The sequence below is a fragment of the Patella vulgata genome, chromosome 2, assembly GCF_932274485.2.
Source record: "Patella vulgata chromosome 2, xgPatVulg1.2, whole genome shotgun sequence".
Classification (NCBI taxonomy): Eukaryota; Metazoa; Mollusca; class Gastropoda; family Patellidae; genus Patella; species Patella vulgata.
Genome location: NC_065880.2, coordinates 13692445 through 13719348, shown reverse-complemented (window position 1 = coordinate 13719348; position 26904 = coordinate 13692445). Strand labels below are relative to the sequence as shown.

At 35.5% G+C, this 26904-nt stretch overlaps 1 protein-coding gene and 1 long non-coding RNA gene across 3 annotated transcripts in view; one reads left to right on the top strand and one right to left on the bottom strand.

Moving 5' to 3' along the window:
- The window catches only part of LOC126810414 (beta-1,4-N-acetylgalactosaminyltransferase bre-4), a 57491-nt gene that overhangs the window by 9958 nt on the left and 20629 nt on the right, over positions 1 to 26904 (bottom strand). Inside the window, exons 1-4 of one of the 2 annotated variants that reach the window (XM_050535468.2) lie at positions 21375 to 21467; positions 11393 to 11970; positions 6238 to 6470; positions 3571 to 3758 (exon numbers count right to left, since the gene is read on the bottom strand). In XM_050535468.2, coding sequence (XP_050391425.1) covers positions 3571 to 3758; positions 6238 to 6470; positions 11393 to 11798 — 827 coding nt within the window. In that variant the 5' untranslated portion in view covers positions 11799 to 11970; positions 21375 to 21467. Of the gene's footprint in view, positions 1 to 3570; positions 3759 to 6237; positions 6471 to 11392; positions 11971 to 21374; positions 21468 to 26904 lie in introns of those variants that run through there. The other variant, XM_050535469.2, reaches the window with a different exon arrangement.
- Positions 6231 to 24031, top strand: LOC126810421 (uncharacterized). The gene is made up of 3 exons (XR_008786043.1): positions 6231 to 6311; positions 11333 to 11451; positions 23810 to 24031. It is a non-coding gene; the product is annotated as an uncharacterized LOC126810421 (long non-coding RNA).

Below are 26904 nucleotides of genomic sequence, written 5' to 3'. Positions count from 1 at the left end.
CAATGAATATGAAAGTCTTCATATCTGCTTGCAGATCTAGTTTTTTTTTTAAGTTAAATTATGAAATCAACTTTTCATTTCTGTATAACAAGAAGTATCTGATGCAGGTATGTATAAATATTGTCACAGGTATGTTAAATAGTCGGCTCTTAAACAAAAAATTAATGTGTCATGAAATGCAGCAAACTGAGAGTATTGCAGCATAGTCTACCCTAGTCTTATGATATACTGGTAATTATGTGATTGTAAGGTTGTTAATGAGATGTAATCAATCACCATTGATTATTTTATTGCTTTGTAGGGCGTTGAGTTTTAATAACAGAAATGTGAAGGTAATATAACATGTCTATACAATATGTAAAATCTAGATAAAGAGCAGGTGTTTTTTTTCTATAATAGTTTCAAAATACAATATATAATAGAAAATAAATAAATTGAAAATTTCAATGAAATAACTTTATTCTGAGCTTAAAGATCCATTAGTTAAGATTTAGATAAAGAGCTGACCATTCCTACTATAATAGTAGGAAATAGATTATGCAAAATGAAAATATTGAAAATTTCATTTTAATTACTTTATCCTGACCCAATTTATGGCTGTTTGTAGTTTTGACAAGATGTGTGCATTGTGGTAACCAAAGCATTGGTATATTCGAGACTTAGCCTCGCTTTCCCATTTCTAAATTAAATTTTTAAACGACGAACCGTTCTAATCTAGTTAAAATCTCGAGTATTCGATGGCATCAAGAGTGGATTATAGTTTGGATAAGTTAATTAATGTCTAATTAATAATTGAGATAACATTTCAGGCCTAAAGAAAGACCTGTAATAGACAGATTTAGCTCTTGCATAATGTATGTTTAATTATGAATGTTTGAAGTTTTGACAAGATTTAGCTTAAACAGTCTCTATTGTCAAGTATCCTTGTTATGATAATGAACAAAATCTTGTTTGTTGTCCAATATAACAGTAACCGATTATTTTGCACTAATGGTCTAATCCAATTAATATCTAATCCACTGGATGGTCTAGAGATTGATTATATAACAATATGCAGATTTAGAGATTAATGCATCTCTAACTTAAATTAGATAATTCCAGAAAGAGATCCCTAGATACGACTCTACTCATTGCCATCTATCAGAGGTCAATTTTTTAATCTAATATCAAAATATCTCTATCATTAATTAATTAGTGGTTCCTTCAATACATTTTATTAGCTATTTCATTTATCTTCAAGTTAGTACAATAATTTTCAAAAGAAGATTTTAAAGAAACTACTTCAAACGCATCATGCAGGCAATATATTAAGATAGCTCTAAAGTGGTGGTGAGAGAGAGAGAGAGAGAAATGGGGTTTAACGTCCACTCGACACAAACTAGGTCATTTCGGGACTAAAATATGGTTCAATTTTATTTCAATAATTCGCTCGCGTGTAGGTCTTTGGCAGTGGGAGGAAAATAGAGGACCCGGAGAAATCCCACGAGGTTGGACAGGCGACCCTACTCCTTGTCCCATACAACCAGGGAATCGAAACCACGGCAGTTGACTCAATGAAAGACTTTATGAGACAGTGCATACATGCTAACCATTCGGCCATCCAACCCCCAGAAACTACTTCAACGCATCATGCAGTCAATAGATTAAGATAGCTATTAAGTGGTGTTTACCCTTGACGGAGGAATCAGACGTTAAACCCAAGCAAGTAGTAGTAGTATTATTACTAGTAATATCGTGTTTTCTGTTACATTTTAAATTGCTATCAGAACTTTTGCACCAATTTTTTGCTACAACAATAGCTTGACCTCATCATTATTCAAATGTGCAAAACTCTGGTAATTATTAAAGATGCATCATGTAAGAGCAAAATCTGCCCATTGCAGATCTTTCATTCGGCCTCAAATATTATATATATTATCAATTAAGCATTTATTCAAATGCCAAGCCCATACTGAACTTTCTAGACCATCAGATGTTTGTGATTTTCAACAGATTTAAACATGATCTAATAATTCATAATCTAATTTTAAAAAATGGATGATCGAGACTCTGTTTATTATTGTAACAAAGGTAGCAATAACAATCGAGACTACACTATTTTTCAAACGGTCATAACTTCGTTCAAAACAACCCAATTTGACTGAAATTCAATATATTTCTTTTTAATTATCTATTTTATAACTATTATGTTATGGCACAAAGTGTCAGCACTTTATCGAAATCTTACATAATACATCTTTAAGTTGAGAGAGAGAGAGAGAGAGAGAGAGAGAGAGAGAGAGATAAATGGGGTTTAACGTCCACTCGACACAGACTTGGTCATTTCAGTACTAACATATGGTTTAATTTTATTTCAATAATTCGCTTGCGTGTAGGGGTCTTTAGCAGTGGGAGGAAACTGGATGTCCTGGAGAAAACCCAAGAGGTTGGATCTTTATACTGAAAACCTATTTATGTTCTGTACAAAAGAAACCATAATATTTCAACTTCTATTATATTTTGTTCAGGTGTCTCACACTATTGTTAAACATATTATCAGTATTTTATTAAACTAAACTTCTCCCTTTACATTGCTATTGCATTGCATTTAATTTTTAATTATTTTCAGACAGGTTTTGTGGCTATAGTTTCGAAAGGACTAATGGAAGAATAATTACATAGGTTGTTTCATTATATAAAGATTTTTATTATTATAACACAATATTGTGTTTTAAAAGCACTTTATATGAACACCTTGAGCATAAGAAATGTGCTGCTGGTTTTTTTTCAATGGGTTTGTATCAGGGATCTTAACTGACCCAGGGGGGTTGGATGGCTGAATAGTTAGCGTGCGCGCGCTGTATCATAAAGTCTGTCGTTGAGTCGACCGGCGTGGTTTCGAATCCCCGGTTGTACGTGGCAAGGAGTAGGGTCGCCTGTCCAACCTCGTGGGTTTTCTCCGGGTCCTCCGATTTCCTCCCACTGCTAAAGACCCCTACGCGCAAGCGAATTGTGTAAATAAAATTAAACCATATGTTAGTCCCGAAATGACCTAGTTTGTGTCGAGTGGACGTTAAACCCCATTTCTCTCTCTCTCTCTTAACTGACCCAATTCTGGCTGATTCGTTTCAAAATAGATTGAGAACCCCGGTTTGTATCGAACCACTTCATTGAATACATTCAATAGTATGGTAATATTAAAAGTGAGTTTGAAATAGAGTCTTATTGATTGCAAGTGAACCAGCCAGATTTATCATGTAAAGAACAGGTAAGGTATTTTCAGGTTTATTCATATTAATTTGTTTATATTTATTCATTATTTATATTATTACATCAGATCAACACATATATTTAATATAATTACCATCTTTTAGTATCTTTATTCTCCTTCACACCTATTATTACCTCACAACCACTTTACAGTATATCACACAATAACTGTCTGCCATTTTAAATCGTAACATGTATCAAATCAGGACTGACTTAATGAAATGACAGACCTTATGATCTAATAGTAACATACATGTGTTAAATCATTCGGTCAATCAACCCCCCCTTTTACATAATAGATAGTAACTAATGCATTCTTACTTATACTTAAATTTATCTACAGCTACAGACATATGACGAGGGCTTTCTGGACATGTATACAAGTTTCTATCATTTTCTGGTATTAAGTCCACATCATGGAAAATAAAACACTGATAATCATATATCTTCAAAGCTTCCGCAAAACCTATATTCATTAACATCGCTCGATTAAAACTGGTTGGTAATGTCTGAAATAAAATATAAACTTAATTTCAATCAAAATAATCTAGGTTATAAATCTAGGACACATTAAACAAGCCAACAGTGAGAGGCTGATGTCCCCCGCCGAAATCCCAAAATAAATAGATGACACCTATATTCATTAACATCGCTCAATTAAAACTGATTGGTAATGTCCGAAATAAAATATAAAATTAATTTCAAACAAAAAAATTTAGGTTATAAATCTAGGATACAATAAATTATCATACAATTGGAAGTGTGCAAATGAGTCTCCTAGGAGGTTAAATTTTTTATGTTAGACATTGTGTGCATCTTTTGGAATAGGGGGATCACGGTGGCTAAGTGGGTAAGACGCTGGCTTGCTAGCCTGGAGGTTGGGTGTTTGATCCCTCCATTGGCCAAGAAAGTTTATTCAGATTTTCCAGCGTGGTAGGACGGAGGGCCTGACAAAGACAGCTGTCTAGTCGTTCGGATGGTACGAAAAACTGAGACCCCGTGTACACATTGGCGTGCCTTGACAGTTTGAATTCGATATAAGAGTAGGCCGTAGTGCCGCTGTCCGGGCAAAATTTCCCTCATAGCACACTATATGGCGTATGCCCGTCTTCATTAGCCCAGTTCGCAGCAGAACAGTAGGACGTTAAACCCCATTTCATTTCTTTTGAAATACGGTATAATAAAGAATACTGTTGAATGTATCAGTATAGAAAAAATATTCTAGTTAGACCAGATAATCCCACGTCAATTAAAATGCGAAGCATGACCCATTTTTATTTTAAAAAAATAACTAATAATACAAGCCAACGCTGAGGACTGATGCACCCCGCTGAAATCCCGAAAGAGAATACACATTAATTAATTGTATGTTTAACTTTTTCAAAAGTATCGAACAATCAAACTAATTATCAGATAGAACAAAAGTCATAGAAATTGCTTAGCTCTGCTTAACTTTAGCGGGAAATGTTAATCATTACATTCACCTAATGAACATCAACATCAAATTTAAATATTCCATCTCAATTAAAAGCGGAGTTGTTATGTTTCAAAGTCTTGACCAATCAAATTGTGTATCCCTCCTTAGCGTAAGCAGACAAGTCTCATCATCAAACTTAGTCAAGGTAATGATATAATGAATCTATACTCGGAGTGTCATAGCTCTCACTTACTTATAAGCAAAGACCCAAAGTTATTGTGCCCAAAAGCATCAACCAATCAAATTGCTTATCTCTGCTTACTGTAAGCAGACAATGTTCATCATCGAATTCTATCAAGACATTCACCTAATGAATACCTACACCAAGTTAGAGAGAGAGAGAGAGAGAGATAAATGGGGTTTAACGTCCACTCGACACAAACTAGGTCATTTCGGGACTAACATATGGCTTAATTTTATTTCAATAATTCGCTTGTGTATAGGGGTCTTTAGCAGTGGGAGGAAACAGGAGGACCTGGAGAAAACCCACGAGGTTGGACAGGCGACCCTACTCCATGTCACATACAACCGGGGATGTTGTACTACTGTAATTGGGCATATCTTGATGCGTGAAAAAAAATAGAGGATCTTTTCATGCGAGGGATAATTTTCTAAGTTAGATTTGAACATCATGACTTTTATCAATTAATACACCAAACTATAGACAGTCTGAGAAGAACAGAAAGCTAGGTTTTGTTTTATAGTTTTGTTGTTTGCGGGTAAAGATACTTTTGCCGGATTCTAACTTCACCTATCACAAGTACAGGTAAGACATGACTATACAATTTTATCAAACTTTAGGTATACTTTGTGAACCACCAGGGCCCCATCACCGATTTCAAATTATATCCTTCACTCCACCCACATCAAAATGTCTGTATCCCAACTGTTCGTGCAGCCAATTTTGAAAAAATCATTGCATGAAATTTTTTTTTTTAAAAATAGAGACTATTTCATATTTATTACAATATTGAAATTATTCTTTTGTGATTACTTTTGAGTTAGTTAGACACACCTATTCTTGTATCAATATAGAGAGAGAGGGAAATGGGTGTTAACCTCCACTCGACACAAACTAGGTCATTTCGAACTAACATGTGGTTCAATTTTATTTCAATAATTTGCTTGCGCGTAGGGGTCTTTAGCAGTGGGAGGAAACCGGAGGACCCAGAGAAAACCCATGAGGTTGGACAAGCGACCCTACTCCTTGTCATGTACAACTGGGGATTCGAAACCACGCCAGTTGACTCAATGACAGACCTTATGATACAGCATGCACGTGCTAACCATTCGGCCATCCAACCCCCCACCCCTGTATCAATATAGAAATAGAAATAGTTGTCATCTTTAGTCGGTTTCTAAAAATCAATTATTCAAAAGTATAATGCTGTGAAAATAAGCAAGCCAATACATTAAGTTGGCCATTTCATACTGAGTTAATAAAATCAATTAGAATTCTACATCTGTGTATTAATCAATACAATATGTTACTTTATTTATAAGAACTTTACCATATCAACAACATATATTCCATAATCAATCAACTGTCTCTCTAGTATAGGATGTAAATTCTGCAACAGTATCTGTAAGTGTGTTATTCTATCTCTATATGGTATAATAATGGCTACTTTATGTCTTGCTACACAATCTTTTGGTTTATATCTTCCACCAGGTTGTAAATTTGGACTGTTTTTCAATATTTCTTCAAAGCTGATAGCGTTGGTATAAGTTGCTAATGGTCCAACTAAAATCAAAATACAACAAATTATCTTAATTTGGAGAAAAATTATTAAGAATCATAAATACTATTTGAAGAGGTATCAGAAATCTTTAATTACACAGTAAATTCAGTTCTAGGGTGATAAATTAGGATTGATTGTAAAATATTTGAACAATTGGCCAATTAAAGATACTTTCCCACAAAAGCATGGGTAGTTATTTCCAATAGAAGTATGGCAAATTTGGTATATATGGAAAGTAGAAACATCCAATCTTACTAGAAAAATACAAGATTCCCTGAAAAACACCCACGGAGCGCATAGAGGACAACCAGCGGCTGCCAAGCAGGATATGCCCACATTTTGCAAGAGATGGATAGAGAACAAGCTAAAAACAAACAGGAATTTTTGTACAATCAGGGGCAATAATCCAGAAAGTTATGGTCTGAAATACCCAATAATCAAAAGGGACTGAGATCTTTGGGATATAAAGATATGTTTTAAGTTTCATCAAAATTGGATAAAAATTGTGACCTCTAGAGGGTCGACAACCTTCATATTGCATACTTTTACACAATTTGCGTACAAAGAGCAGCCATTTTGTCATGCAGTTTCATTTTGATTTTCCAGAAATTCGAATTCAACCTTCATTATGGTGGAATGGTGATAAATTTAAACGGTTTTTAAAATCGGACAAAAAAAATTGTGCAAGCTAAAAATGTGATTTTTCGAACAATCAGGAGCCATAATCCATTGCATACTTTTACACAATTTGCGTACAAAGAGCGGCCATTTTGTCATGCAGTTTCATTTTGATTTTCCCGAAATTCGAATTCGACCTTCATTATGGTGAAATGGTGATACATTTAAACGTTTTTTAAAATCGGACAAAAAAAATTGTGCAAGCTAAAAATGCGATTTTTCGAACAATCAGGAGCCATAATCCAGGCAGTTACATTCGCATATGCGCGATTATCAAAAGGAACCAAGACCATAGTGATATATTCACAAGTTTTTTTTTTAAATCAGATAAAAATTGTGACCTCTACAGGGACCACAAGCTAAAAACACGATTTTTCGTACAATCAGAGGCCATAATTCAGGAAATTACGATCCGATATGCGCGAATATCGATAGGAACCAAGATCTTTGGGTTATAAACATGTATTTTAAGTTTCATCAAAATTGGATCAAAATTGTGACCTCTAGACCAGATGTTATACACAATTTGCGTACTGGGGGCGTTTGGCCAGATTTTCACGAAATTCAATCTCAGTAAATATTACGGTGTAACGGTGATATATTCAAACGTTTTTTTAATCGGATAATAATTGTGACCTCTAGAGGGTCCACAAGCTAAAAACATGATTTTTCATACAATCAGGGGCCATAATTCAGGAAGTTACAAGAGGGTCCACAACTTTGATATACCAGATGTTTATGTTCCTTGAATGACATTTAGAAGTAGAGGTATAATATTCATAATAACACAACTTTATGGATTTACTACTTCTTAGTTTATTACATGCAATGTTTCAATACTCTTACAAGTATCTTTATCAAGCAATGATCAATAATGAATAATAACCTTACATTTATAGTACATCCATGAGTAAAAACAAATTAACAATCAAAACATAACATTAATAAGACTTATAACAACAACCATTTCCCTTTCAATATGACTTCGCTGTCTCTCTTAAATATACAGATTAATTAGGGGACTGAAGCCACCAACTAGACTAAAATTGCAGTTGTGTTATTATGAATACCAGATGTTTAGACTAATTGTGTACGAGGGGCGGCCATTTTCGTCCGATTTTCACGAAATTAAAACTCAATCAAAATTATGGTGTAACGGTGATATATTTGAAGTTTTTTTTTTTTTTAAATCGGATAATAATTGTGACCTCTCGAGGTACAAGCTAAAAACATGATTTTTCGTACAATCAGGGGCCATAATTCAGGAAGTTACATTCCGATATGCGTGAATATTGATAGGAACCAAGATCTTTTGGGTTATAGACTTACATTTCAAGTTTCATCAAAATCGGAAGAAAATTGTGACCTCTAGAGGGCCCACAACCTTGATATACCATATTTTTTACACTATTTGAGTACTAGGGGCGGCCATTTTGTTTGTCAGTTTGGGTCCGATTTTTATGAAATTCGAACCCAACCATCCTTAGGGTGTAACGGTGATATATTCAAACGTTTTTTTAAATCAGATAAAAATTATGACCTCTATAGGGTTCACAAGCTAAAAACGTGATTTTTCGTACAATCAGGGGCCATAATATAGGAAGTTACGGTCTGATATCTTTGGGTTATAAACTTACATTTCAAGTTTCAACAAAATCGGATAAAAATTGTGACCTCTATAGAAATGAAATGAAATGGGGTTTAACGTCCTACTGTTCTGCTCCTAACCTGGGCTAATGAAGACGGGCATACGCCATACAGTGTGCTATGAGGGAAATTTTGCCCGGGCAGCGGCGCTACGGCCTACTCTTATATCGAATTCCAACTGCCAAGGAATCTTTTACCTGCACGCCAATGTGTACATGGCCCTCCATCCTGCATCACTGACAAGGGGAAGCCACGCCAGAAAATCTGGGTGAACTTTCTTGGCCAATGCATGGATCGAACACCCGATCTCCAGGGACCTCTATAGTGTCCACAAGCTAAAAACGCGATATTTCGTACAATCAGGGACCATAATTCATGAAGTTATGGTGCGATACATGCCGATGTTGAAAGGAACCGAGGTCTTATTGAGATAAACCTATATTTCAAGTTTTGTTGAAATCGGATAAAAATTGTGACCTGTAGAGTGTCCACAAACAAATTTTGGACGAACGGACAAACAGCGGCGACGTCATGTGGACGTATAAAAATGTTTGTGTTTCCCTAACCGGCAACCCAACGATTATTGATGTCTGCTCGAGTGACGTCATTGGTTGCACGCGAAGATTGTCTGAGTTCTCAGCGTTAGTGAGCGTTTGATGTATATATTGATAAACTAGATGGTGAGCTTAAGCATACAACAGTTTCTGAGATAAAAACCATGGCGAAAGATGTGGACTGTGGATAATCTGAGAGTTTAATTAGGCTTCGATATTTATAATAAATGAATAGCAATTAAAGACAACATCGTCTTGTTTATGCAATGAGTTCTCCTCCGGCCTACGGATCTATTGCTATGTACCTCGTCAGCCAAGTCACGTGACACAAACTTAGCCTCTTTTAATATATATTTTTATAGCAGGGGTATTCCCTTGTGAATGAAATGTTTTAAGAAGGAAATGAAGCAAAATTTTGATAGATTAATTAGTTGAATATGTTTTAGTCCAAATGTATCATCAAATCACCCATTTTGTAGGCGGGAATGTATCTTTAATTTGTTAAGTCCGTTGCTGTCAATTTACAATATGTCCAAATTTTAGGTAGTTAATACCTTTCTCCTAAAAATATAAGTAAGGCAGTGCATAGATCCTATTCTTGTGAAAATATCTGAAGCTTTGTGGTACTTTTTCAAGAAATATAATCTTTTAGTTTTCATATGGGGTTGGCCATAAAAAATCCACATTTATCGCAAACTATATAAGAACTTCATGAATAATTCATAGTGATGAATGACCTTTGCAATTAATTAATTCTCCATGAGTGGTCCTTGAGAAGAACTTACCCTTAAAATGTTCGATTTTGGCAGATATTTAGCAGCTCTGAATTGGTTTGAACCATTTCAATTTTTTGGGAAACAATTATCTTTCAACATCATCTTCAGGTTTGTTATAGGCTATTATTATAAGGGATATTGCTAGATACTACAGGTGTGTTTTCGTTTTACAATCCGTTTTTCGTTTTCATTTGCCTTACATTTCATTTTTACCCCACATCTGACAAGTTTTATCAGTATGTTGTGTTCTCCCAGGGGAGTAAGACACTGGCTTGCTAGCCTTGAAGTCCCCCAGGGTTCGCTCCTGGTGTTGGCCAAGAAAGTTCATCTGGATTTTCCGACGTGGTTTCCCTTTGTCAGTGATGCAGGACGGAGGGCCTGACAAGAACAGATAACTAGTCATTCGGATGGGATGGAAAACCGAGGTACCGTTTACACAGGGGCATGCACGTAAAAGAATCCTTGGCAGTTGGAATTCGATATAAGAGTAGGCCATAACGCCGCTGTCTGGGCAAAATTTCCCTCATAGTACACTGTATGGCGTATGCCCATCTTCATTAGCCCAGTCGGAGCTATACATATTCTTTTCATTGTAAATCCTGAAATCAATAGTCAAATATCTCAAAGTCACCACAATGTCCCTTTAAAGGAGCCAAATCGCTAATATTTGGGATATAGAAATTGACACAAATGGGTTGCAACGGATATAATAATGTGATATGAATGTATAAAAACTGAATTACATTCAATCGTTTTGTTTTTACTCTAATTTCAAATCAGTTATTTTCCGTGAAATCAGTGAGAGATCTCAATCGAATGGCATTCTCTAGCATCTGGTTATTCAGTCTACACCGATAGTATTTATTGTGCATGCTCTCCAGATAAGAATATGGCGTTACCGTTTAACATGACTTGTGGAATATTTCTAGCCTTGTTCTTCGAGTCCCTTGTTACAAATAGCGTTGAAACACATTATGATACACGATTCGTGTACCAATGGTAAAATGTTTATTTTGTCTTAAATATTGGATATCAGAAGCCCATCTTTTCCCGGTAAGATCACAAGACCAATGTTGATTTAAATTGACAAATAATTCGTTTTTTCAATGTCGAAGACTTTGGATGATATATTGAGTTAGAGACTTATAGCTACTTTAAGTATTACTGTCTGGTCGCACCTTTAAAAAATATTTTTGGAACTTATTGCAGGTGCTAGCAATCGTAACTTGAATTTATCAACAGAATATATTGAAATGAAAATCAACTCACCTAGTTTTGGAGGTACTAAGGGACATAATGGCAGGGATTCATTTGTAACTCGTTCCTTGGTAAGTAATGATATGTTTGGTGATGTGGGTGCTGTTGTGGGTGATTGGTTTAAAGTAGTTCTGTTTATTTGGCTTGTATTTGAGGGAAACAAGTTTTTAACACTTTCTGAATAAGGTGGGATCACAGATACACTTTTATTAAAAGAACTAAAAGACTTGGACTGTTTACCAAACATTGGAATGTATTGAACTAATGATATGTTATGACGAAACATGAGCTCCATTCCAAAAAATCGTGACACATAACTGTAGGCAACTAAGTTGATCACATATTGTAATGTGACTAAAGTTAAACATGTTACCAGCAGAATTTTCAATATTTTGAGAGTATTGCACTTTGTAGTCATTCTTTTAATCTATAATGACTGTTTATATCGCGTTTTATCTTCAATTACTTTAAAAGATATGTAACCAAGTAACTGGAACATTTAAACATTGCTATGGCTGTTGGAAGACAAAGGGTGGGATCTGATTCTTCTCTTTGACACCTCCTTCGTATTCATCCATTCAAGCAATAATCTAGAAGAAAAATTATATGATTAAAAATTACATTCTATAACTTTTCATTTGTTTTAAAAAAATGTGGGTGTTCAATCTTGCCTCGCCAGTGGGGTAACTTTGAACAACACATAAATTTCCATTTAAAATAATTTAAATACATCAAAATACTTATAGAATTAACATTTCAACAAAATAAGAAAAAGTTTTGGTTTAAAAATATTATTTTTTTCAATTTTCAAGACAAAAAATTAAGGTGTTCAATGTTGCCTCAAAAGTAGGGTTACTTTGAACGGTTCATAAAATTGCATTCGATAAATTAACGAAAATTTAATAAATTTATCAAAATGCAACTGTAAATTCATTTGTTATAGATAATCAAATGCAAGAAACATAACAAATGTTGTGAATAAATGTCTTTTTAAAGACGTTTTACATTTTCAAAGTTGCCCCATTTTACTTTAAAAATGGTGTTATTATTAATATTTTTGTACTTAAATTTTTATTTATATGGTATTCTCGAACAATGATTAACTAATAAACTTAGGCTAACTTAGGCTAATAAAAGTTTATAAAAATCTTAAGTTTAAAATTTAGTCAGCTTTCCAGAATATGACTGGTCAGAAAATCAAATATTAAATCTATGATTAGCATTAATCTACTTTCGAAAATATGGGCCTAAAGGGCTAACAAGATTTTGAGACAAAGGGATATAACTCTGGGGGTGATTATCAAAAAATCTAAGTCCAATTCCACATAACCCTCTCTCAAAACTCTGAATTTTTAAAAACTATAATATGTGTATAGACATGCACTTCAGGCCATATTGACTGTTTAAGTTTCATAAAGTTCTTTCAGGTTTTGGTAGTTATTGAAAAAAAAAAAAAAAGCATGGGCCTTATAATACACAAAACTTTGTCAAAAGTTGACCATGTTAATCTATTATTTATTTGTCAAACAATCCCATTAAGTTTGAAAACAAAATCTGAAAAACTCTGACTTGTAATGTGATTATATGGTTTTAGTTAGAACTTAGAAGCAGGGCCAGGTTAACCTTGTGGGGGATGGGGGACGGTGCGCACGATTCAATGAGGGAATTACTGAATTAAGAAAACAGCATAGGGACCAGTTTAGGTCGAAGTACGAACCTTAAAATTTTGGAAAATAGATTTAATAGGGTGCATTCTGAGCTATATTCTGGATGAGTAACGCAAGTTAAATAAAATAGAAATATTGAACATAAGTTTCAAACGTCAATCAAGGTACAAATCCCTGCCAGTCCTCTTAAAGACAAACGGTCACTAATAAAAGACTATATGAGAAACCTTTAGCCAAAAGTCGATCAAGTTACTAACTTGGATAACTCCAGTCAATCGTATCAATTTTCCTAAAAATTGGCTCCACTATAAATATATATACTGAGCGCCATGGAAAACGTATCACTTAGTTTTTCGTATAACAAAATGATCCTGTAAACATATCTTATTTATTTTGCTTCTTATTGTGAACAATATTCAAATGGGAACACATCAATAACAACACATTTGTACACTTATGGATGTTTAATCTGTAATCAACGGTACAAAGTCAGAGGGGTCAAAACCAAAAGTACGACACAGATGTCAGTAGCGTGTGTGCCCTCCACAGGCTCTTACGCACGCTGTGCAGCGATGTCGCATGGAATTTACCAATGTTTGAAAGAAGGCCTGGGGCAAATTGTTCCATTCTTGGACAAGAGCAGCTTCTAAAGCAGCAATGGTGTGCATCTGTGGTCTCCAATACAGACGGCATCCAATCTCATCCCAGACATGTTCTATCGGTGCCATGTCCGGAGACATCGCTGGCCAGTCCAAGACATTGATGTTGTTAGCAGCCAGGAAGTCCATACTAAAACGGGCGACATGCGGATGTGCATTATCCTGTTGGGAGTGCTGAAGTTGTGGGTGCGCTCAAAACATCGGAACAACAATTGGTTGCAAGACATCATCACGGCAGGCTACAGCATTAACGCGACCCCTGCAAATGTTTAGGGCGGTCCGGTGATGAAATGTGAAGCCTCCACACCATTACACTTCCCCCACCCCATCGATTCGTTTCGAAGACGCAGCAGTCTGCAAGACGTTCCCAAGACGTCTCCACACACGTTGACTGCCAGTCTACTTTTCTCCATGTCTGGTGTCCTTAAGCCCATATCAAATACCGCTGACAGTGATGATCCCTGAGGATATCTCCAAAATAAGGTTGTCGTGCACGGAGTCCTACTTCTCTTAGACGACGTCTTACGGTGTTGGCACTTACTGGTCCTTGTCTTCTGATGACTGCTGCACTTGTTCGAGTCGCTGGGCGTACTCTGTTACGCAGATGAGTGAACCGGATGTAGCGGTCTCGAGCCTAGGTTGGACCAGGATGTTGATGGTCATGTGTTGATCCAGTAACTCGAACACGTTCCACCAACCTTACAATAGTGGACTGATGACAATTGAAGTGTCTGGCAATAGCACATGTAGACATGCCAGCCCTGGACATTCCCATGACTTCATTCCGTTGATTTTCAGTAAGTCTCGGCATTTCTAGCTCGATTCCTTCACCCGTTCAACAACAAATTACGACAGATTGACGTTTCACAGTTCATGTACTGCACATTAAGTTGAAAACATGCTTTTAAAGGGCTCACACACAATGTTGCACGTGAATATTGAGTTTTTCGTGTGCATCTCGTGCATTTTTTTTTTTTTTTGCACACGGGCCGATATTTTTTGCGTTAGGGAGCATTGTGTGAAACAATAGTTCATAGTATTGCATAATATTATACATACAAAACCACCTAGTAATAAAATATTTGGGAAAAAAAGTGATGTGTTTTCCTTGGCACTCAGTATAGATTCTTATCACCAAATTTCACAACAAAGTCAAAATTACCAACAAAACCCTTGTAGACCAAATGAGGGCCCAAGAAATGATCTATATATGTTCAAATCTAAATTAGAATCTCTCGGTCATCAAAGGAACTTTGGATTTTGTATTCAAACCAAAATGTGGGGGGCCTGGGACATTTATCAAACTTTTCCCCCTGTAGATCCAGTACTGGTTAGAAGGGAAGATTTGACTCCACAAATAAATAATTACAACTGTGTATCTTTAAAATAAGATTCATCCTTTAACAACCATTTCTAAACAGTCAAAGCAAGCATGTAAAGGGAGACCACTCTTGTTTTTAATAATTTAACAGTTATAAGGGTGTTTACAGTTGTAATATAAATGTCATTGTGAAACATTGTGATAGTTGAATCTATAAATAAATGGCATATCAGTCTGTATGTGGTAAAATTCTATTAAGTAATTTACAAAGGTATGATTAGATTAAATGAAAATTTGTCAACATGAAGCATCCACTGTTGATGATAAGCTTATGATATTGTCAAGAAAAGCCAATGCCAGTAAAATCTTTATATCGGCCTCTTTTTAATTTAAGGATACATTTTGGGAGATACATGTAGATAAAGGGCGGGCAGTTCTCACTATAATAGTTAAAAACTAGGTAATGTAATCCAGGAAATATGCTAGTGATGACATCGAGAGTTGATTATGGTCTGGATAAGTTAATTAATTTTTAATTAATAATTTAGATACATGTAACATTCAGGACTAAAAAAAGACCAGCAACAGGCATATTTTGCTCTTGCACAATGTATGTTTAAGCTGGGAGATTATGAAATGTTGATATTTTTATTTTGTTTTCTTAATTAAACATACATTACACAAGAGCTAAATCTGCCTATTGCAGGTCTTTCTTTTAGGCCTGAAATGTTATATAAACTATTAATTAGACATGTATATTAACAAAACAAGACCATAATCAACTCTCAAAGGCATCAGATCCTCGAGATTTTAACTAGATTAGAACGGTTCACCATTTAAAATTTAATTTAAAAATGGGAAAGCGAGGCTAAGACTCGAATATACCAGAGCCCTGGTTACCACAATGCACACATCTTGTCAAAATTACAATCAGTAATAACTTGGCTCAGAATGAAGAAATTTGAATGAAATTTTCAATATTTTCATTTTACATTATCTATTTTTGAGCTACTGTATTATAGCAAGAATGGTAAGCTCTTTATCTAAACCTTACATAATGTATCTTTAAATGTTAATAAATCAATAGGAGTACAGTTTAGTGTGTATTAAGTCGTAGAAAATTGATAATTTCCCAAAAATGCAAATGTCACATGGAGACTTTAAATGGGATTTTTTGTCTCCAAACCCCCCACTCTCATGTTGGTTGAAAGCAGGGCCTTGTTTCACAGAAACTCACAGAAACTTAAACATACATTACCGGGTACAAACTAGGCGATTTGATGATATATTTGGACTAAAAACATATTCAAACTAAATAATTTATCATAATTTTGCTTCAAATCTTTCTCAAAACATTGCAATTGTCAGGGAATAGCCGGCTATAAAAAATCGATCAAAAGAGGTCATGTTTGTGTCACGTGACACAACGGGTGCAAGGTCAGAGCAGAGGAGAATTCATTGAAAACACAAGACGATGTTGCCTTTATCTCTGAATATTTATTACAAATATCGAAGCCTAATTAAATTCTCGGATTATCCACTGCCCGCGTCTTTTTCCGTGATTTTTATCTCAGAAGGTGTTGTACGTCTAACTCTTCATAAAGTTTATCAACATGTACATCAAGCGCTCAATCTCCGCATGCAACCTTCGATGTCACGCGTGCAGACACTCCTAATCATTGGGCTGTCGATTAGGGAAACTCGTACATTTTTGTCCTGCATGTGCTCCATGAGTGTTTTTCAGGGAATCCATTATTTTTCTAGTAAGATTGGATATCTCTACTTTCCATATATACCAAAATTGCCAAACTTTTATTGGAAATAACCACCCGATAAATACTTTTCTGGGAACATAGCTTTAAGGTAAAATCACTCAAATAGATTTTAACTAAAATCAAAATGAAATTTTATTCGTTTCACGATGATCGATTGTAGCTTAAAATGTAATTTTAATAGATTTTAGTTAAAATTGCTTGTGCCCGCTCAGTGTACATTTCCGATGCGGGGTCTTGCGGGGTCTTACGGTGTAAGCAAATACACTTTGAAACTGAAAACTGTTGACAGGTTGAACTGATGGGTACAATATCAATGGGGAGAGTTTCATACGTTGTAGTAATGTTTGCACATGGTCAGACAGTCATAGCGAGGTGAAATAAATGAGTTTTTTACCTATTATTATTTGTTTCAAAATTTATCTGTGGGTTGGCCTTGAACTTGGCATTTGATTCGTGACCTTGGCATTTGATTAACTCACAGACTTTGATGTAAATAATGTGTATCGATAAAACTATATTAAATCGCTTGAATTTTGTAGTTTGAGAATTGTCACAAACATGTGATATTTCTGACTCAAACGATTAATCTAAACTGTAAATTATTGTCAAATTTTAAAAGTATTTAACAACTTTTAAACTTATACACGATGCCTAGATTTGAAATGTCAGTCCCGTGGACCCTTTCAATAATACTTTGAATAATACTTTGAAAATGCCAAAGTGCCACACCCTTATTGGATAATGCCTATCTATCTTACTAAATTAAAATGATTTTTCCCCAATATAAAATACCCTTGACTAGTTGGCTCCTATATAAAACTTTTCTGATTTACACTGTGTTATTAACAATAAATTCATGATATTAAAATTTAATTTCAAATAGGCCTATAAAAATGTTTCAATAAACACATTTAAGATTATTGATTATCTTTTTACAAATCATCATAACCTCAAAACCATATGAGTAAATACTTTGCATATGGCGTGTCTAGTATTATAGGACTGTAGGCCTTCTAATACCAAGAAATTGGCAATTTTAAACAAGTGAGTTTAGATTTTTATTTTTTTTGGGGGGGGGGGTCTATTAATTAATTCAAAATTGTATAATTTACACTTGAATTATATGGTAATATATAAAATAAAATAGTAACAAAATTTTTTGTTTACTGGGGGTTTGAGGGTATTTTTGTTCTTGGGGTTTTAATTTGGGGCGTCATCTAATTGCTTATATTGCTTACAATAAAATAAATGGGTGGGCCGCAGCTATATTTCCCATGCAATGAAAAGAAATTAAATGAGAATTATTTTTGTGAATGATAGTATGTAAAAATTATATGACCCGGGTCATTGGCAATATTATCATTATTTCAAATATATCTATATGTTGCAATAGATTTCAAAATGTAGCTTTAATCAATGTTTGTTAATGTTGTGATTTTAAGTTAGGAGATGGTGACGGCTATCCTAAGCTAAAATTGTTCCTAAAATAATTTTGTGAACGCCACTATTTTAAAGGAGCTAAATCGCTAATATTTGGAACCTAGAAATTGACAAAAATAGGTCGCAACGCATATAATAATGTAATATGAATGTATATAAACTGATTTACATTCAATCATTTCTGTTTTTACTGTAATTTCTAATCAGTTATGTTCGGCGAAATACATCAGAAGACTCCTGTGAATGGCAATCTTTAGCGTCTGGTTTTTCCAGTCTACACCGATGGTATTTATTGCGCATGCTCTCCAGATAAGAATAAAGCGTCACCATTTGACGTGACTTGTGGAATATGTCTAGCTCTGTTCTTTGAGTCCCTTGTTCCAAATGGCGCTGAAACACATTATGGTACACAATTCATGTACCAATGGTAAAATGTTTATTTTGTCTTGAATATTGGATATCAGAAGCCCATCTTTCCCCAGTAAGATCACAAGACCAATGTTGATTTGAATTGACAAATAATTTGTGTTTTTAATGTCAAAGATTTTTGATGATAATGAGTTAGAGACTTAGCTACTTTAAGTTAAGGTAAAATGTTAACTTACAATATTATTTTAGTGGATTTTATCTTTGTCACATGGAGACCTTAAATGGAATATGTTTGATTCCCCCGTCACCAAATGCAGGTAGGGGGGGGGTTGGATGGTCGATTGGTTTGCATGTACGCACTGTATCATAAGGCCTGTCATTGAGTCAACTGGCGTGGTTTCGAATCCCCAGTTGTACGTGACAAGGAGAAGGATCGCCTCATGGGTTTTCTCTGGGTCCTGGGCGCAAGCGAATTATTGAAATAAAATTAAACCATATATCAGTCCCGAATTCTCTCTCTCTCTCCAAATGCTGGTTGAAAGCAGGCCTATAGCAACACAGACTGGGGCTTGTCAAAAATAGGAAAGTCATCTTGAAAATCTTTGTCAACAAACCAATTAGAAGAGAAAAATATATCCTAGAAATGTGTTAAAACTTTCTTAAAATATTTCTTTACAATTGCACAGGGGCAGGGGCTTGTCAATCCTCCAATACGCCAATCAAATTCTTTCAAAAAACGTTGAAGACTAAGAGGTTCTGGGTGACTGAGACTAAGTACATGTAGATTGGAGCCCTTTAGTTTCACCTTGCAAAGCCATTTTATCTATTTATGCCCATAATCTTTAAAATAACATAACATTATACTATTATGACTAATTAACCATACCCAGCCCAATGCAGCGACATAACTTTTGCATGACTGAAAAATCTATGGGTTTAATTAACCAAGTGGACTTTTTCCCTACCATAATTTTATTGGCCACTGAAGTTCATTAGTGTGCACTCAAAAAAGCACTGACACACACACACCTCATACAAGCAGAGCTTATTCTGTTTATTCGTCAATGCCATATTTTGTCCTACCATTGTGACGTTTTGATGTGGAAATAAAAATGTCTGGCTGCAATTTAAAAGAGATGATTTAACCCTATGTCAAGTAGAATTATAGATAGATATTCATTGTATAAAACACCCTTTTTGGCCAATGGGCATCATGTAAATTATACATAATATTAATAACATGACATTAGGTATGAAAATACATAAAAAGTGGATGATATAGGCCTATACATGACGAAAATTCTTATGTTTGCGGCCGTCCAATTTCCATAATTTTCCGGGGAGGACCCCGATACCCCGTTTTGTCCCCCTCTGCAGCACGCAAGCTTATAGGCAGCAGCGAGGTAGGCAAGATAAAGTTACGGTACACAGTCGTTAATAGAGTCTCTTCCAACTCAGTCTGTCAAAGCTATTCATGTTTATTGCTGAATCAAACATGACCCAGTGCCCTTATTGTGCACACTAGTTGCCCGCAGATGGCCAATCTTTTACGTGCATGCCAATGTAGGCTATATACGGGACCTCAATTTTGCGTCCCCTCCAAAAAACTTGACAGTTGTCCTTGTCAGCCCCCCCCCCACACACACACACACTGCACTACAAACAAGAGGGAACTAAGTCGGAAAACATGTAAGAATAGTCCATTAATATAGAGCAAAGCTCTAAAGCATCGGATACACTGGAAGTGGATACACTGGGCAAAACTGGCAATGCGCATTCCAACTTTATGCGTCTCATAGATCCATTTCTATGACGCGTTTTTATTCAATTCTCACACTTTTTCGCTCTTTTTTTTCTAAACAAAGTAAATCATACAATTTGGATCTAAATTAAAATAAATGTGGAAAAACAAATTTATTTAACATTATTTGTATCATATGAGAAACTTAATTATAAAGGTTTTATATTTGACAACATCAGCTTCGCTCTACTCAGTCTCAGGCAATGCCTGTTCCATATTAAAGGAGCTAAATCGCTAACATTTGGGACCTAGAAATTCACAAAAGTGGGTCGCAACGCATATAATACTGTAATATGAATGTATAAACTGATTTACATTTAATGGTTTCCGTTTTTACTCCAATTTCAAATCAGTTATGTTCGGCGAAATAAGTCAGCGATCTCAATCGAGTGCAAATTTCTAGCGTCTAGTTATTCTAGTCTACAGAACTCCATTTGATTTGGTGCAATGTGTCTAGCCTCGTTCCTCGAGTCTCTCAATACAACTGGGGCTGAAGCGCATTATAAAAAAAAATTATTTTATCTTAAATATTGGATATCAGAAGCTCATCTTTTCCTGTAAGTTTACATCATCAATGTTGATTTAAATTGACCAATAATTCGTGTTTTCGATGTCGAAGATTTTGGAGGATTTTGAGTTACGGACTTAGGTCCTTTAATATCATGATGATGATTATCATGCTTACGACTCGTAGGGCAGGATGGTAGAAAGGCTTCCACAGCCTAATCCTTTACGCTTCTTAAATAAAGATATTATTATTATTATCATTATTAAGAATAGCCACGGCGTTGTTTTTATATAGCCTAGAATTTAGCAGAATTAGAAAGAGACTTGAGTTGTCAGTTGAACCGTAGTAGACTAGAGTTACCACACTGACTGTAATGACACGATATTATTGAACCATTGGAATGTGGGCTAATTCTCATATTAGAAAATGTTATATTTAACTGTCTGCTACTTACTTTAAGCTCCCTACATCCACAGATACCAAATTCTTCTATTTATTAAATACAATTAGACCTTGACGTCAAAATGGGAATTATTGATCGTCATGATTCAAGGGAAATAACTATTGTTTTATCATTTGTAGTCGAGGTTGTCCAGAAAACAACCGAGGCTATAAGGGTCAACAACGCTTGAAATCGACCCTTTACACCGCATTGTGTGCACAGATGGGGTGTCAAATAACAAGATGACATTATAATGATGTAAAATATATAAATATATAGATTGTCTGTATTCATGATTTAAATAACACATAAAACGAACACACGTAACCTATTAGTAAGTGCAGGATTACCGCACTAAACGCAAAACAAAAATCTGCAAGATAAACCTGCGGACAAGACAGAATGAGAATATAGACATTGCAAAAAATAAATAAATATCAAATCAAGTGAATGGATCCGGGAGAGGTAGGTGGGGGGGGGGGCAGTCGTGAGCGTACACTGCGTTGTACAGTTCCGGGGCTGATATGGTACATAGGCTTCACTCAAAATGAAAACAAATAAATGATTTACAAAAAAGACGTAACAGAAATAATGCATGGACACGCAAGCTAACTTTATATTTTATTGGTTTCATTGCCGTTTTATTCAGCACCAGAATTACAAAATATTTGGTTCCTTAAGAGGACCCCGGGGTGTACCGAAGGCGAAAATATGAGTTGCCAATGGGAAATAAAAAATAAACAATTTTTTAGAGCAAAATTGCGCCCAAACTTAAAAATTGTTTCGTGGGTTTCTGTTACCTAGACCCCGAAAGGATGCTTACTGATAGGCCTACATGTAGTCATGTAGCTAAGAACAGAACGAGCTGCAAACAATTTTAACAACAAAACCTATTCACAATCTTATTGACTATAGAATGATAAATATTTGGTTCCTTTTAGGCAGTTCTTCAAAGGCGAAATATGTCTTGTCATTGGAAACAGAATTTAAGCAAAGTTTAGAGCAAGGTTTAGGATTTTGTAGACGATTTTGCGGAAAAATTGATGTCTGGCAGATCTCCTTCCGATATTCGCGCATATCGGATGGTATATTCATGGATTATGGCCCTTGATTATAAACGAAAAATCGCACGTTTTTAGCTTGTGGACACTCTAAAAGTCACAATATTTGTACCCGATTTTGTTGAAACCTAAAATATAATAAATGTTTATATCCCAAAAATCTTGGTCCCTTTTGATGTCGCATTTTAGCTTGTTCTCTGTCCATCTCTTGCAAAATGTATCCGTATCTTGCATGACAACCGCTTGTTCAAAATCAAATTAAAGTTGTGGCATGTCTGAAGAGGGCCCACAAGCTAAAAACGCGATTTTTCGTACAATCAGGGGCTATAATCCAGGAAGTTACGATCCGATATGCGCCAATATCGAAAGGAAACGATATCTTTGGGTTATAAACATACAGTATATTACAAGCTAAAACATGATTTGTCGTACAATTAGGAGCCATGATCCGCGAAGGTACTGTCCAATACATGGCAATATCGACAGGAACCGAGATCTTTGGGATATAAACTTATATTTCGTCAAAATCGGATAAAAGTTATAGTGACATGTAGAGTGTCCACAAACAAAATGTGACCAGACTTACGGACGGATGGACAGGGTTGACGACAACATACGTTCACATGAAAATCCCACTTTAAAATGTAAATTCTGTTATTAATCGCGACAGGCCCGTAGCCAGCTTGCTAGCTTCGGAGGGGCAGTGGAGTTTTTAGTGGGGGGGGGGGGGGCACACCTGGCACAGTCTACAGTAGCTATATTTTAGAGCTATGGTCGGCAATTTTTTTTTCGGGGGGGCAAAACATTTTTTCGAGGGGCCTGAATCGCGGACATTCACAAACCATATATAGCCTACTCCGCCAATGGCCAATGTCACACTGAATTGCATAATATGGTGTTTGTCCGTTTTACTACAACCACAGTATTGGATGGCACAAAGGCTTTCCTGTGGGCAGATTTTATAATCAATTGATTATGTAACCAGATTAATGGACGGGCAGACTTATCCACCTTTCCAGGACCGTTGAACCAAAAGAGACAGATAACAGGAAAAACCACGAAACAGTTTATTTACAGAAACACACAATAAACGATATTATACTTGACCAAAAAACAAAGACCATGGCAAAGTCGAATGAAATGTGCTATCTGTGGCATAAAAACAGCGTGTGATATAATATGCAGTTTAGTTTGGTTGGTGCCTGGGCATTATTTGGTATAGTAAAGTAGTGGGGCAAAGTGTTTGAAGTAAATTAGAGCCAGACAACATACTCCGATATTCATGGAAGAAAATCTATATCAACATTGTTGCCAAGGCACTCCGTATATTTGTTTTACATGGCAGCAGCCAACAATATAATATATTTACGTTTTGATTTTCTTCAGATGAATCCTGGATTCAGAATATATATATAAATTTACCAGCAGTGAAACGAAGGGCAGAAACGTAAGGTACAGTCAAAAAACAATGGCAGGTTTGTAACTTTTTATAAATTACATGCCCAATCTTATTACTGTTATGATGATAATGCTGATTTGAGAATATGTATGGTATATAATATAATTCTCTTCAAACTATCACTCAATTATAAGAAAAGATTGTATTGAAAGGAGAGAGAGAAATGGGGTTTAATGTCCATTCGACACAATCTGGGACATTTCGGGGACTAACATCTGGTTCAATTTCATTTTAATAATTCGCTAGCGCGTAGGGGTCTTTAGCAATTGGCGGGGGGGGGGAGGACCCGGAGAAAACCCACCAGGCTGGACAGGCGACGCTACTCCTTGTTACGTACAACCTGGGAATCCAGTTAACTCAATGAGAGACCGTATGATACAGGCACACATGCTAACCTTTCGGCCACCCAACTCTACTGTATTGAAAGAACATTGCTTTTTAGTCAAGATAGTTGGATAAAACAAACCCATTATAAACATACTGAAAACAAATAATCATAAAAATAATGCAAAACCAATAAAAACGTTTGACTTTTGTACTTTGTATACACGCTTCAACATTCCGATTTCAAAGATAATTTAAATTGGTTTATCGATAAAGCCTTTCATTGTGCATTTGAAAAGGGCAGAAACTTGATTACCATTTACTCAAAAGAGGTCAAGCGGATTATAAAAATTCTGAATGCTTATACTGTTACTTTCAACAAAATTATACTCCAAATACATCTTCATATTAACAACGCCTCCTTTGAGATTGGGGATCAGGTCTGCTGGTAAATATTTTATGTTCCCGAGGTAACCCAAACCCCAGTAGCTTTATAGTTACGTGATATGTACAAATAATCAATATATACGGCTGGGAGGCAGTTTCAGGGTACAAAACTGCTACAATACCCCCAAGGGCACGGGGGTTATCGGTGATATGGGAGATATTCTTCGTTTATGTGCCTGTGATGTTTTAAATTCCTCGGATATTTCATCAATCTCAACCCAATAGTGTTCTGTCAAACTTACTGATATTTGTATATGTATATCAAATAATGTTGAATAGTGATCATTTTTTTACAAGTTCTTTAACTAATAAAACATATTTAACACGTGGATTTGAGAAGTTAAATTGTAAAACCTCCAATGTTATCTACGGTAAAGACCACACTTTGCGGACTGGTTTATGTTAGCGAAACAAAAGGACAATATATAACATATGCGCATTAATGGTCATCGTCACAATATGAATAATGGTAGAAACCAAATTCTTTAGCAACAATTTTAACCAATCGGGTCACTATCAATAAGAGTGTCTATATTAGAGAACATTTACCACCGTACCAATTACCAACAACCCTACTTTGAGTACTCCTTTTCGCAATAGCCGAGAGGAACATTAATTGGATACGTACATTAGGTACTGCCACCCCTTATGGATGCAATGACATTGTAGCTGGGATTGGTAATTTATCTAGCCCGGCGTGTAGCCCGGTATTCCCCAAGTTTTCTCCTAGAAAACGCAGTCCAATAATTGACGCGTATATACTATTATCCTGATGATGTCTACGACATTCTGTTGCTACTATTCATCATGTACATCATGCACAAGGACAGTCCATTTGCTGATTAGGCTATTTAACCGAGATTTCGCCTAAATGGTTTGGTTGCAACGGACGCCTGTTACCACTCTGGTCTAATTAGTGGTCTAATTTGTGCGCTTTAGGGGGATCACGTGGCTAAGTGGGTAAGACGCTGGCTCGCTCGCCTGGAGGTCGGGTGTTCGATCCCTGCATTGGCCGAGAAAGTTTATCCAGATTTTCCGGCGTGGTTCCCCTTGTCAGTGATGCAGGACAGAGAGCCTGACAAGGACAGCTGTCTAGTCCTTCGGTGAGACAAAAAACCGAGGTCCCGTGTATATATTGGAATGCACGTAAAAGATCCCCTGGCAGTTGGAATTCGTTAAAAGAGTAGGCATTACAAAGCCTATTCCGATATCACAGCTGAAATAAAAACAGAACAAAGCAATAGGCTAGGGTGTTTTGAAAATTAAAGATTGTCGATCCATTAATGTTTCGAGCCTTTAAATCAATAAATCCCTGAACATTATCCGCGGAAGCTGTAAGTAACCTAAGTATAATCTAATTAGATAGCAACAATTAAGACTCTATGTGAAGGATATTAGTTACATCGCGGAAATACAAACAATTAAAAAAACATACAAATCTTAAAAGTTAAAAATGAAAAGCAAATGTCTCCATATTTTGTGATTTTTTACACTGTAACATGTTGTACATTTCGGTTTGACATTCAGGTGTCAACCACAAGAGGCTGTAAATCTCAATGTAGTAAGTGCAGAAAGGGTGTTATTCAGTTTGTAATGGAAATCTACAAACGTTCGTTCGCATATTTAGTATCAATTAACTTGTGTGAAATGCATATTGGGAAGTGCATTTAAGTCAAATGTTTCGTACACAAACTAACTTCACATATCCCTGAAGCTGCTTTTATATTTCCCAAACTGTTCATTGATTTAACAATTGATTCCAACTGATTCCAATTGAAATCTGGCAAAGAAAGATATAACCACCCCATGTTTAGCTTTTATTTATCAATCAATATTTTAATGCAAAAATTCACAATACCGCAACTCTCAAAACAATATTATCGCTTAAATAAAGGCAATATGCAAGAGCTAAATTTGCCTATTGTCGGTCTTTCTTTAGGTCGTAAATGTTATATAATTTATTAATTAGACATTTATTAACTTTCCAAAACCATAATCAACTCTCGATGCCATCAGATGGCCCCGTTTTAATTAGATTAGAACGGTTCAGCCATTTCATGATTTAAATCAAAAATGTAGAAGCGAGGCTCTTACATGAAAGACCAGTGCGTTGGTTACGATCAACGCACACATTTTGTCAAAACTACAACCATCATTTGAATAAAACTTTGAACATATTCATTTTGCATTATCTTTTTTTGAGATATTATAGTGAGAACCGCCAGATCTTTATCTAAATTTTACATAATGC